This window comes from Panthera pardus, unplaced genomic scaffold, assembly GCF_024362965.1.
Source record: "Panthera pardus isolate Hobbes unplaced genomic scaffold, ASM2436296v1 HiC_scaffold_8, whole genome shotgun sequence".
In the NCBI taxonomy this organism is placed as follows: domain Eukaryota; kingdom Metazoa; phylum Chordata; class Mammalia; order Carnivora; family Felidae; genus Panthera; species Panthera pardus.
The window spans coordinates 80,713,461-80,728,516 of NW_026527013.1; the positions used below are offsets into that span (position 1 = coordinate 80,713,461).

General features: G+C 38.4%; 1 protein-coding gene across 3 annotated transcripts in view; it reads left to right on the forward strand.

Moving 5' to 3' along the window:
• The window catches only part of RELN (reelin), a 525,148-nt gene that overhangs the window by 296,693 nt on the left and 213,399 nt on the right, over positions 1 to 15,056 (forward strand). For all 3 annotated transcript variants that reach the window (XM_019451245.2, XM_019451247.2, XM_053898155.1), the window contains exon 10: positions 1,598 to 1,838. In XM_019451245.2, coding sequence (XP_019306790.2) covers positions 1,598 to 1,838 — 241 coding nt within the window. The remainder of the gene's footprint in view (positions 1 to 1,597; positions 1,839 to 15,056) is intronic.

Sequence of the window (15,056 nt, forward strand, 5' to 3'; positions counted from 1 at the left end):
TATTTTTTTAAAAAAGGCAACTGGTTACCCCCAAAGATAAGGTACACCATCTATAACCTACACTGACAATTCTTTGGATATATATGTAATTCAATAGTAAGTGAAAAATACGTCCTTTCTGTAGTCCTTTCAAAACTAATTTACAGTAAGCCCAGGGTACCACTAGTTTGCATTTTAGTACCACTTTTAATCTTAGCTAAAAGCAATCATTTTTACTATAGCAGGTTTCTACTTTGGTAGAATAAAATGTTTAATAAAAGTACTTTTATCATATAGCAGAAGGGCCTGGATTCTAACAGATATATGGTAAAAATCATGTTAAATTATATCAAGCTTTTAAAGACTGATCTGGATGACGTTGTGAAGAATTATAGAGCAATTAGTTTTCATGGAAAATCTCACATTCATATAGACAAAACAAATAAAAATGTATATGATTATTAGAAATAAAACAATACCAGGCAAAGACTTATAAAACAACATACAGTGGTCTCTGATAGAAAATTTCAAGGTAAGAATCAAAATTAAGAAAATACTTTTATTGTTTTTTCTCATTTTTTTAGTATCAAATAAAATAAACTGTGAGATTATTTGAATTATTGAACATTTAGTGTCTACCACATGAAAAACACTGTGCTGGGAACACTTTTTTTTGTAGGCACCATAGAAGCGTGTGCCATTTTCTCTTCCATTATTCCTTACTGGCTTACTTGAATGCACTCAGTGTCTGCCTTTTGTTAAAAGTAAAGCTCTCCAACATAAGGGAAGGGAAGCAAAAATAATATAAAAACAGGGAAGGGGACAAAACAGAAGAGACTCTTAAATATGGAGAACAAACAGAGGGTTACTGGAGGGGTTGTGGGAGGGGGGTGGGCTAAATGGGTAGAGGACATTAGGGAATCTACTCCTGAAATCATTGTTGCACAATATGCTAACTAATTTGGATGTAAATTAAAAATAATTTTTTTAAATTAAAGCTCTCCATAGTTTGGCTATGCTAGAATGTATTATGCTAAGCAAAATAAGTCAATCAGAGAAAGACGAATACCATATGACTTCACGTGTATGTGGAATTTAAGAAACAAAACAGATGAACATATGGGAGGGAGGGGGAAAAAAGAGAAGAGAAGAGAAACAAACCACGAGAGACTCTTCATGATAGAGAACAAACTAAGGGTTGATGGAGGGCAGTGGGTGGGGGGGATGGGTATCAGCCGAGCACTTGTGATGAGCACTGGGTGCTGTCTGTGAGTGATGAATCTCTGAACTCTCCTGAAACCAACCTTGCACTGTATGTTAACTAACTCAAAATAAAATTTAAAGAAAGTAAAGCCCTTGAAGACATTTGATGTTAAAACTGTCATCACTTAATATGGACATCTTAATCATCAGCGTATCCCAAAAGATTTAAGGGCTGTGGGAATAATGAGTATTTAATCTGTAATATATATAATGTTGAGATAATGAAACTACAATCTTAATTTAAAAAATTGATCTATAAGAAAGAAAAAAAATGGATACTGTTGAACTTTATGTTTCATTTATTATATGGCACTCTATTGTATGGCACCAATTCCCATCTCACCATCTGTTCCAGAGCCCCTTCCAACATCAGCACAATCATCCATATCCTCTACCTTCCTGAAGACGCCAAAGGGGAGAACGTCCAGTTTCAGTGGAAGCAGGAAAGTCTGCATGTAGGCGAGGTGTATGAAGCCTGCTGGGCCTTAGATAACATCCTGATCATCAACTCAGCTCACAGACAAGTCATTTTAGAAGACAGTCTTGATCCAGTAGACACCGGCAACTGGCTTTTTTTCCCAGGAGCTACAGTTAAGGTTTGAGCTCTTTTTTGTTTCTTCTCCTCCACTCTAAGACCTAAAGCTTATTAATAAATCAAATCAAAGATAGCTATTCTTACCAAATCCATTGGTAAAGGAATAGGTAATATTCTTATTTATGTTACCTTCTCTTTTAAGGATGGGGAGTCATTGGTACAAAAACATTCACTTACTCATCCATTTAATAAGTATCTTTGAGGACTCACTGTGCCATGTCCTTGGCTGAGCCTAGAGAATATAACCACAGAAAGGCAGATATGTTTTTTCCCTTCATGTGGTTGTCAACTTAGTGGAGGTAGTTAGATATGTCAACATACACATATAAAACAGCATAATTTCCATGATTTGCTGGGAAAGTTAGAGTGCCCTGGAAGTACAATATACAATACCAAACCCAGACTCAAGCAATTAGGAAAGCATTCCAGATAGGGAATCTAAGCAGAGGTCAAAAGGTAATTTGGATTTGGCCAGGTGGGAGGAATAGTGTTTCTAAAATCAGAAATCTCATACATAAAAACTGGGCAGTGAGAGCACAAAGCAAAAGTCTTAGACAATGTTCAAAATAGTTGTCTAATATTTTGAGTCGAGACTTGGATTAGTTGAGTCTGGAGACGTGGCCAGTGACAAAACCTTGAAGGTCTTGCAAGCTGCTATAGAGTTTGAACTTTATCTTGGATGTGTTAGGGAGTCACTGAATTGCTTTTTTTAAATATATACCTTTTTATTTGATTTTTTAAAATATACTTTTGAGGATGGAGGATGGAATGGATGGGAGAATGTACATGTAGGGAGACCACGTAGGAAGCTTGTAACAGAAGTCCAGTGGGAGATCGTGTTGGCCAGACTTAGGGGAGAATGTGGATGGATTTCAGAGATTTTTAGGAGAGAGAATGGAGAAGATTGGGAACCAATTGAGATGATGAGGGAATAGCAGGTGTCGAGGACAAGATTTGGGCAGCTGGGCGGATGGCGGTGCCATTCATGGAAACAAGAAACAGAGAAGGAGAAGCAGGCTCACAGAAGTTGAATTCACTATGGAATGTTGATCTTCTTTTTTAATTGAGATATATTTGATATATAATATGGCAGTTTCAGGTGTGCAATATAATGAGTTAATATTTGCATATTTTGCAAAGTGATCATCATAATAAGGTTTGTTAACATCCATCAGCTCACATAGTTACAAAATTTCCTTCTTGTAATGAGAACTTTTAAGATCTATTCTCTTAGCAACTTTCAACTATGCAACACGGTATTATTAACTATAGTCAATCTGCTGTACATTGTAGACATGTTGATCTTGATAACCCTGAGGACAGGCAAGAAGAAATATTAGTTGGGAATTTAGATAAAGCTATCAGGAACTCAGAGGAAGTTTGGCAATTATCAGCCTTTTGAATAGAAATTGAAGTCATGGGCTTGCCTGCCCAGGGTATGTGGAACAAAAACTTGTGCCTAGGTGATTATCAAGAATGCCATTAGACCCCTGACTGGACCCTCTCAAGTTTCCAATATATTAAAATAAAATGCAAATAAAGCTTAGAGAATTTTTTTAAATGTGACTCACTGGCACAAAAAAATCTTGTGCTGTGGGAGGAGGTGAGATCACAGGAGTAAAAGCAAGTAGAATATAAACATCTAAGATGCACACCTCCTTTTTCAAATTCTAGAAAAAAGATTCAAAACTATTTAGAAACCCTTCAACACAGGAAGTCCCCTGACACAATAACTTCTTGTTTAACAGATCAAACGCTAGGCATTTTACTTTCAGTTGGTGAAGCCACACAATTGACTGACATTAGGAACAGACATCCTCCTTGCTCATTATGGGAAAACACCCAGTAAACTGTATGGAAATTCCTTCTGACAAAGACTCTGAAACTTTGGTCCCTTTACAAAGAGTCCATGGATTCCTTTCATGTGGATGTAGAAAAGAACCTTTGTAAAGATATCCCATGTCATATCCCACTACCACTTGATTAAGAAGGATTTCTGTTGACGTTGTTCAACATTGGCAAGAAGACACGAAAACCCAGGAAACACATGGAGACCTAAGGTCCTGGGATTCACATCCTTTTCCTATGATGATCATTTATCACTTCGACTCAGTAGCCTTTACTGTAGAAATGCAATTTTTTTGCCTTGTTTTATAAGCTGTTATACTAATCTAATTAGCCATTCAGTTTCTTAATCGTTTGTATTGTATCCCACCCATGATAAAAATGCATGAAATGTGGTTTTGCTTCAGTAGTGATGTTCGATTATATTACAAGTTTGTGTGGGTTATAGTTTTGCTTTGTGGTCCATCATCCTACTCCCAAACTTACCATTCACACATTTGAGACTTGACCAGTGACCTACGAAAAAAACCACTGTAGTAATGATATGTATCATGCTCTTTGACTTGGCTATCAGGTAGAAATTTTTCTCTGATGTTTCTTTCTGAAAACTCTTTTTAAAACTAAGAATTGTCATTTTAAATAATCTGCATATCTATGCTTTTGCTTTCTGGCTCAAACATCTGAGCATGAAAAAAAATGCTTTTGCTGGGTGATGTGAAGTTCTAGACATAAAAACTTTATATAAACTGTATGAAATTTCTTCATTAAATACGGCTCCTTGGGGCGCCTGGATGGTTCAGTCAGTTAAGCATCTGACTTCAGCTCAGGTCATGATCTCATGGTTTGTGGGTTCAAGCCCCGTGTCAGGCTCTGTGCTGACAGGTCAGAGCCTGGAGCCTGCTTTGGATTCTGTCTCTCTCTCTCTCTTTCTCTCTCTCTGCCTCTCCACTGCTTACACTCTCTCTCTCTCTTTCTCAAAAATAAATAGACATTTAAAAAAATTTAAATATTGCTCATTTACTTACTCTGAAATGAAAACTGAATACAAACACTTAAAAAGCATAAGCATATCTCCATGTTCCTGTTGAACCAGGGCATGTTGTAAACATTGCTTTACTTTGGACTTTAAGTTTTGAGGATTATGTTTGTTTGCTTGCTCTATTTACATATTATCTTTTCTGTGTTCAGTAAAAGTTTCCAAGATGTTTACATCTTAACTAAATTAAAGAGTGAGCCTAACAGCAATTGAGAAAGTATGCTTAATTACAAAATGATTTAGTTAAGGAAAAAATGTCCATGTATATATATATATATATATATATATATATATATATATATATATATCCTCTCATATAATTTTATCTTTATAAACGTGTTAGAGCAGGTGCTATATTAGCTCCATTTTACAGACGTGGAAAGTGGACATAGAGGTGTTGAGTAACGTGTCCAAAATATCCTTCTCACCCATGGGAGAGCCAGGATTCAAATATAGGAATCTTACTTAATCTTGATTTCAGTCACCACATAGCTTTGCTCTTACAGGTCATAAATATAAAGTGGCGTGATTCTGTTTGTACCAGGTTTCTTCTCCACATCCATTAGTTAAATTATCTGCCCATTTTCTTCCCTATCACTCTCTGACTATAGGTTAAAAGATTCTTACCCTATTTCTTCATCTTGCTCCAGCTTTATTCCATTTGTAGTGCATGTTCCTTTCTCCAGATGACTGATTTTTATACATTAGAATTTGGTAAATTCAGCCCAAGCACTGGTCTCTTTCTTCTCTTCCACACTGTAACAGTTGATTTCATGTTCATAGTCCTAGCTATTGGTCCATCACAGGTATTGACTGCTGACCTAGAGTGAACTTAGGGGATGGGAGTATTAAAATGTCTTCCTTATGGAAGCAAGAGGCATTTGCCGTAATCTGTATGGGAGGTGAAATAGCATAAGAATGGTGGCATGATCACAAAAGAAAAATCGACAGTCTCATGGCAGCGGCCTGCCTGTGACAAAGGTGTTAAGAGACAAGGGTCATACAAATGGATGCCACTGACAAAAATTCCTGCATCATTCTTTCATAGAAATGCCATGACGATGCTCCCCCCATCCTCAATACCTTTGATGGCCTCGTGTTTGGACCTAGAGGATGCTCCCTAGCGTGTTAATTCAAGGCCCTTTCCGATCTAGGTCCGGCCTAACTTCTCATCCTTGTCTCCTGCTCCTCTGTGCTCCAGCCTCATACAGTACTGCATTTCATGCTCCCACACTTCAAACCTACTTTTCCACTGTTATTTTTTCTCTGCCTAGTAATTCCCAGCATCCTTAAGGACCCAGTTCCAGTGTCATTGTCTGTGTGAACTTTTGCATAGTAATGTCTCCCTCCTCTCTGTGTTTGTGTAACTATTAGATTGAACAAGCAGGAGGTGGGGTTGGAGGCTGGCTTTGGAAAACAAGTACCTCTGTGTCCCCCAGTGACCATTCAGATTCAGTCTGACAGCTTCTTTATCTCTGCCCTCTTTGTGGGTTCCAAGACTGCTGATAGACCAAATAAGTCATCCAATCACTTTAGTCTCCAAAGCAGTCTCAGTTCAATCACAGATATGATCAGTTTACTATTGTAATCTAAGCTCCAAGCTTCATCTGTAGCTTTTCCCCTCCTCCAGCTTAGGTCTGCTGCAAGGGGGATGGAGGCGGTGATCAGCTCCTTCTCCTTCCTCACCACCCTCATGAGTTTCGGCCTCTGAACCCTCCAGGGCTGGGTCTGCAGGAAGGAGAAGAGGCAAGAGGCAGATATTGTTAGAAGCTGGAATCAACTGCTTTCTTGGCCTAGCAAGAAATCAAAGATGGCTCTCTCATCAGTCTACCTTTGGGCTCTTTGGAAATCTCCCCACTCCTCACTAATGCTGGGGAATCTCTCACCTGCCTTTCTTCAATCCATGTCTCATGTCTGCGTGCATTTTCAGCCACTGGGCCTCTGGCTAATGACTACAACCTCTTTCTACTGTCACCTCTCCAGGGAGCCATTTGGGGGAGGATCTTAGAAAAACTAAGATCTTGTGTCCATGGGCCCAAGCCTACTCTATAGTAAATACTCACCTTGGATCAGTGATTGGGAGGAGAGTTATTATTTCTAAGCACAGCCCTCTTCCCCAGCCATCTTCCTGGCAGCTCCAGGCACTAGTCCAAGCCCATACAGTATACTTTCCAAGTGCTTTCCTCAAGGTCCAATGCCCCACGTTTGAGGAGAGAAGAAGGTACCCTCCTCCCCTGATACAGTCATGGATGGGACCCGCAGTTTACCTCCAACCCTCTCTAAAGAAATCCTTTCTCTGCTGTCCAGCTTCCTACTCACGTTAACTTCGAGCTTGTATACCTGCAATGTGAGTGAGTGACTAAGCCCTTTTACCACCTCTTTCACTAGCCACTAGGGTGGCTCAGTCGGTTGAGCGTCTGACTTCAGCTCAGGTCATGATCTCACGGTCTGTGAGTTCGGGCCCTGCGTCGGGCTCTGTGCTGACAGCTCAGGGCCTGGAGCCTGCTTTGGATTCTGTGTCTCCCTCTCCCTATGCCCCTCCCCTGCTCATGCTCTGTCTCTGTCAAAAATAAATAAACATTAAAAAAAAAAAAAGAATGTGAAGTAGTTGCCACCTATTTTCTTGGGTCCTCAAGATACAAAACTAGTTCCATTTCAATATCCTGTTACATGGGACATATACCTCTATGAAAGAATTGATAACATTGCTTTCCAGTTATTTATGTTTCTGTCTCCTTGGTTAGAAAGTTAGCTTCTTAAGATCAGGGACTATTTCAACCATTTTTGAATCTCCAGTGTTTGGCACGTGATTGATTGTGTTAGATGTTAACTGAATGAATAAAAACCTGGAAAAATACCAAGATCTAGTTACGAATATGAATTCGTATTCAATTCTAGTTATGTATGAATTCTAGTTACTAAATGAATTTCGTATTCAATAATGACTTGAAGGCAGCTGAAGATATTGTGAATGGAACTAGAGACAGTACAACTGTTAAGAAAGTGGGCTTAACTATATGGGTTCAAGTCTTGGCTTTACCATTTATTAGCCATGTGTTTGGGGGCAACTTATTTAACCTCTCAGTTCCTCAGTGTCCTCATCTGAAACAGGGATAATAATAGTATTCACCCCCAAGCTGTGATGATTAAGTAAGAAAATACATATAAAACTCTTAGAACAGTCGTTGGCACATAGAAAGTGTTTAAAAAATATGTCTTCTTTATTGAAACTTTGAGAATAAGCTCCACAGGATGTGAATATAGAGTAAAATATGTAGAAGGCAAAGGATTGAGCCAATGGCTCTGATAATGAGGATGGAGGAAAAATAGGATAGAAAAATATAGACCTCACAAATTATGTCATCCTTATATGTCACTGAAGTACTATCAGAATAAATACATTAAAATGATTAGGTTGAACACAAGTGTTGCCCATATATGTAAGCTTTGGCAGGCAAAATAAATGGTTTCCAGTGGAATTAAATTTCAGTACCATTGATGTGATTGGAATTATAGTTTTTTTAAGTTTATTTATTTATTTTGAAAGAGAGCATGAGTGTATGAGAGGGGGAGGGGGAGAGAGAGAATCCCAAGCAGGCTCCACACTGTCAGCACAGAGCCCAATGCAGGGCTCAAACTCATGAACTGTGAGATTGTGACCTGAGCTGAAATCAAAAGTCGGATGCTTAACTGACTGAGCCACCCAGGCTCTTCAATAGTAGGTTTGATTTTTTAAACACTATGGTTCATAAAACAAGGGAATAAAAGTAGTGAGTATGTAAACTGTCTAGCTGATGATTTTGAAAATAATGTTTGGGAGTGTCAGGTCAAATAGGAAAGATGAGAATGATTCACATTCTCAGTACATATTTGTCTTCTTTAGATTTTTTTTTTTTAGTTTCTTTGGGAATATTTAATTCATTTCATCTGAGCCTGTTCTTATTTATCTCAAGTAGGGCAGAATGATATAAGACCAAATAGAGTAATTAAGGAGTTTATGTGATCTGGAGAATTGCAATTATAGATCACCAGTTTAAATCTGTCCTGGGTTGGTAGAAGGCCATTACCATCTGTTGGCTCTTTAGTAATTAATATGAAATAGATGTGTAACAGTATTGGCTTTTAATATAAAATCTGGCCTAATATTTGTTGTGCTTTTTGATTCGGCATTGGTAAGCTGCAAGAGGTTATGGAATTAATATGTTCTCCCTATACAGCTTTCTCTATTTTTCCTCCATTCTCTTTCCAAGTTCATGGCCTTGCCTGACTCATCTTCCAATGTTTTTCCAGAAGTCTTGCCCATGTGGAAGAAACAGCACACCACATTCTTATGCTTCTAATTACCATCATGATGTTTTATTTCCCGCAAATCCCTAAGCAGCCCTTTGTTCATGACCAAGTAGGTGGGGCTCTAAATGCCAATAAATACAGTGCTGCAAGTTAAAAAGCTCCCCAGAGCACCACCCTCTTTAGCAATCTCCCAGAGTAAGCAGATCATGGACTCCTAAGGCAAGCTGACTGAACCCACTCAGTATTGAATCACCTGTCTTAATTATTGGTTAAGATTATTTTGCCTTCATTTACAGAATATTGCATCCCTTTTCAGCTTTTACAGATGATTTCTAGAATAATCAAGAATTGTCAGTTGTTCCTATTCAAAAGATACAGAGGACACTCTACCAGTTCATCTGCAGTTGCTGGAAAAACTATCACTACCACAGCCGCCATCATATGGCATTGCCTCTCTCTGGCAGGTGGCTTTGGGTGTTTGTGCCACATTCCTCATGCCTGAAGCATGGGAACGATCAATCTTAGGGCAGCTTCTGGTGCTCCAGCCCTACAACAGTGGTCTTGGTTTTGCCATCAAGGTTTAAGGAAAATGAACCGATTTTTTAGCCCTTTCCATTTAAGACCTATAGTATCAAGGATCAGCATTTCACCTTGGGTAGGACTCTCATATCCAGGAATGATACTTACACTAGCATGGATACTAGATCGTAATACATAATAATAGTAACCCTATGATGGTAAATCGTAGTAGCAACAATAATAGGAGTGGTAGTGATGATGGCATTAGGTAGTAATGATGGAGTAAGGAGTGGCATTTCATGAATGCTTCTTAGGTGCCAGAACTATGAGGAAGGCCTTATCATCCAAGTTTTAAATCTATAGTAGAGGGGCGCCTGGGTGGCTCAGTCGGTTGAGTGTCCAACTTCAGCTCAGGTCATGATCTCACAGTTCGTGGGTTTGAGCCTCGCATCAGGCTCTGTGCTGACCGCTTGCTCAGAGCCTGGAGCCTGCTTCAGATTCTGTGTCTCCTACTCTCTCTGCTCCTCCCCCGTTCATGCTTTGTCTCACTCTGTTTCTCAAAAATAAATAAATGTAAAAAAAAATTTTTTTAATAAATCTATAGTAGATAAACACAGGGTGTCTGTAAATGGAGGGCTAGCACTCCCATTTTCCTTAGTCACTCTTGAAACATCTGGACAAATCCACCAAAGTCATCTCTTTCCAGCTCCTCAAACATACATCCTGCAATTTGAGAACATCCTTAATTTCACGTTCAAAGAGAAACACTAAATGTAAGTTTTTGATGGACCAGCCTGGAGCTGCTGCAGCCTCCTTTCCGAAACTCACTGTCAAAGAGAAGGGCCCAGACATCAAGGAAGTGCTCAGAGGAGAACCCAGGGACAAAGGATGAGGAAAGAGCTGTGAGCAAGTTTTTTGGTTTTGTTTTTTTTTTCCTTCTGTTTTCTCGTGTTTTAATAGTACCCCATGAAAGCAAAGTCTCCAAATGAATCTCTATACCATGGAGGTGGATAGTAGTCAAGCAGGAGCTTCATTTTGTTTGTTTACCCTTATCTTTGATGGCAGCCAAAATTTGTATTTTGAAGGCATGAATCATTTGTGACTCTTTGGTATCTGTGTACGTGTGTGTGTGAGAGTGTCTGTGTGTGTGTGGGGGGGGGTGTGTGTTTTGCTCACTCACCATTAATAAATGTTTATATCTGCTCAGCTGGCCTGGTTACTCTCATCTTGCAAAGACATAAATCACTGGCTTCTGTCAACTCTGGAATTGACCCACAGATTAAATGCAGATCGCTGTCAGATAGGTGCTATTCCCCATATTTTTTATTTTTAAAAAATCTTCCCACTCTGATTGCTGTGCCTGAACCTGCTAATCTTTCTCTATTTATTACCCTAGTTCATTGTGTGGATAGCAAAGAATTCCAGATTACTCCTTCTCCACATTTATGTCAACTTGTGGTGAGAAGTAAATCAATGTTAAATGTCATAGACTCTGTTCTGAAGGTTTGTCCTTTAGAATAGGCTGTGATTTGATCCCATGTATTTAAAAGAAATTTTCTTAAAAAGTAATCTTTTTACTTTTTTGAATTTATGCCAGGGATTTAGAGTTATTAAGTATACAGAATTTAGAAAGGCCATACGTTAATCTTTTCTCTATTACAACTTACATTTAGACAGATTGCCTCCTCTTTACTATATCTACTGTTGATAAATATGCAATAATAATGACAATTTTCCTGTTTAACAAACACCAAAGGCCCTAATGAAGACAAGAGCCATTAGGTAAATCAACAACCCATTAAGGAGAAACATCAAGTCTGAACAGGAGAGTCTATTAATTTTCTTATAGCTCGTGTACGTTAAGCATTTGCCAAATTCATTGTCCCAGTGGACGCTAGGCAAATCTCCAGTCCTGAATAAGAATTGGAGCTTTCATTCTGAGATTCTGCTGTCACCTAACACTTTTGCCACAAATTGTTGTATTGTTAATGGAGAATAAAGGTCATTATGTCCAAATTATGAAAAAATGTAAATTAATTTGTCTGAAAATTTAAAGTCTTAATACAATTTGAGGCTAATGAAAACAAATCTAAGACAAATGGCAGAAGGAATGATCACACTTAAAGCAGAATTCACTTTTAAAATCTGCATTTTGGGGGATATGTGCCCCTGGCAGATCGATACCTGCCTACTATAATGCCCAACTTGTCTTCCAGAAATTAAGCACTCCAGGAAAAGTTTTCAAAAATCTATTCAATGATTTAGTTTTTTAGAGTACAAGGACAAACAGGAGGAAATCAGGTAAGCTTTCCAGAAATGTGCTTTGCAAGTCGCTGTGCTGGAAACTATCTGGTGTGTAACTTGAGGGATTTGAGTCCCGGCTCTCTAATGAGGATAAACCTGAGCTCAGTAAGACTTGTGGCTAGTCCATGTTCCCATGTCTTTTTCCATTAAGAATCGGAATGTTAACTATGACTTTCTGGCTAGATTCCAGCTTGGTTAATTGCATGCTGTCTACCTAAATTCCCTTTGCCTGGGATGTTCTTCACTTTGGATTGCATTGCTCTTATTGTCATGTTTCCCCCAAGAGGTGGATGCATGACATTGTAGAATGAGCCAGAATATAATTTGTCAAGCTAATAAGAGTACTTTGGGGATGAAGGGTTAAACATAAGTAGTGTGCTTTTCACAATTTCCCTCCAATGCTGCCTATTTGTACAGTAATTAATGTGGAATAGCATTAGTGAAACATGGAATTGAGCCAAATCACCATGACAAGGGTGGCAATAACACGGACTCCAGTAATTTTGATAAATTCTACCGAAAATAACTATTCAAACAAATCTCAAGAGCCTCCCTGACTGATGCACCCTTTATTTTGTTTGTTTGTTTTGGTCTGAAGCTGACATATTTAATCGCTAATTAATTAAAGTAAGGTTTGTTAAGTGAATGAATGAAAATGGGGGCAATTTGCTGATTTCCTGAGATTCACTAGTCTTTAGTAGGCATGCTACCTACAGTATCTCATCTAATCCTCACAATTACTCCCATTTCACAGATGAAAAAACAGCCAGAGAGGCCAAATGGATTCCCCAAGATCAAACCATTTTAGTTTTCGCAGCCAAGTATGTTTTACTATAAAGCCAGCCCTTTTCATTCCTTAGTCTCTTGCAGCCTCCCACGTTGTGCCTGGCATCCTCGGCCTTAATTTGAGAAGGCAAGTCTGAAAACCTCAGACCCTGTGAAACTCAAGTTGATCCCCACAGACAAGGTTAACAACTGCCCTATGGAATTTTACATTGTTATTCTTACTCTCATTACTCCAATTCAAATCTGTCACTATTGCCATTTTAGAGTTGTCATAACTATTGCCAAGTAATTATACACTTGTCACAAAATATACCATAAATCGAATCTTTATGAATCTTGGTACGAAGTGGTTCAAATGTGAATGCTGAACGAATCCAGAAAATAATGAGAAAAAAAATACTCTTTAAGTTCCCTAAAATTCACTCACCATGGTTGAATCTATTGTGTTGACTAGAGAAAATGCACTTCAGCCCTCCTGCACCTGGACTGTGTTCATGGCCAAGTTTTTGGTTTTTTAACTGGCATTAAATTACCTAGAAATTGAATGTGTGGAAAATGACAGAAATTCATTTTGGCTCATGAGAGAAATCATTCTTTTCCTATTCTGATTTTTTAAATACAGCATGAAAGTCTGTACCTTTAAAGACAATTGAACCAGGATGTATAAAATATGTATTTCTATGTGATAATAGCTATAGCACAGTGAAAGGCTTAGGAAACACAATGATGTGCAGGCTGTAAGTCAGTCACTTTCTAATCACTCAGTCACACATCTCACTTTAATCCAGAAACTCCTATACCAATATATTTTATTTCCAGCCAGGCTTTGGCTAATTTATGACTCTGCCAACAATGCCATTTTAATTAATTTTATTCATCTTATTTCTCTTTCCTCTGCTCCTCACATCTCATCTATTTGCATTGCCTAGATTTTAATTAAAAAACCTCTCCTCTCTAAGGAGCAATCTGAAGTGGCAAAAATAATCACTTAAAATATTACAGTCATTAAAAAATTGGCTGTGGTGGAAGCCATGCATTTTCAATTTTCCTACAAATGATGTTTTAGCTTCCTTTTAAAGTGCACTTTGTATCTGAATTGTCTGCCACCAGCCAGCTTGGCTATCAAAAATGGTCTTCCAGCTGGGTGGGCTGAGTGACAACTCCTTAATGGAGGAAATGGATGGCTCTCTGCTCATGTGGAGGGGAAGCCATACCAGGCAGATTTCATTCCATCTGCCACCAGCTCTCTGCAAGCTGGCATTGCCCAAATGCCCAATGTACTCATTCCAAAGAAAAGGGTATCGTCAAAAAAATAAATTGTAACGCTACAGATGCCTGAAAGAATCATGGGGGGCCATTAGACCCTAGGGAGGTAATATTAAGAGGTGCCTCAGTGTTCATCTTTGACGAAAACCTAATTAAACTATGGTGGGGGCGATTGCAAGTCCTTTTACAAGTACAGAGGTGAAGTCATTACCATTTTCAGCAGAGTATAGGCAGCAACCTTAGAAAAATGCTATCCTGAATTGTGGCCAAGGACTTGTTATATTGAGGAATTTGCACTGATGTTTCCTGTTGATGCTTTTCTGAATGGCAAATTCTTGTCACTTAGCTACACTGTGTTCTGCTTTTCAAGTAAAGGAAACCCATTTAACTGCAAAGTAGGAAAGTAGTTTCGTTTGACAAATACAAACAAATAAGGACTATATTTAAGGGATTTTTAAAAATTGGGGCTCTCTAGGGGCACCTGGGTGGCTCAGTCGGTTAAGTGTCCGACTTCGGCTCAGGTCATGATCTTGTGGTCCGTGAGTTCGAGCCCCGCTTCGGGCTCTGTGCAGACAGCTCAGAGCCTGGAGCCTGTTTCAGATTCTGTGTCTCCCTCTCTATCTGTCCCTCCCCTGCTCATGCTCTGTCTCTCTCTCTCTGTCTCAGAAATAAATAAACATTAAAAAAATTAAAAAAAAAATTGGGGATCTCTAGTACTTAGAAGTATAAAGTATATGTCATTGATCAGTGCTAAAATAGTGACACAAAGTAAAAATAATTATAATTAATATCATAATTAATGTACCTTATGAGGGCTAGACATAGAAATGTTTAGAGCCATCTTCAGAACTTATACTTTTATTTTGCCCCAAATACATGCTTAGTTACCTGATATATAGTCACCATAAGTCAGTCAAAAGCTATGACTCAAGAAATAAAATTTTATGATTGTTTGCTCAAAAAAAATATGATAGATTTTTAGTATACTCAGAGTACTCCTGAATTCCAAAATATTCTTGTTTTTATCATTTCAAGAGCTCATGTATTTCACAAAGTTAGACATTCTACTTTCCTTTGAACTTGTTTAGATTTTTATTGTTATTGCATATAAATGACATGAGTTTGAATAGATGCTGAACAAGAACAGCTGGGTATTAAAATCACTGAAAGCAA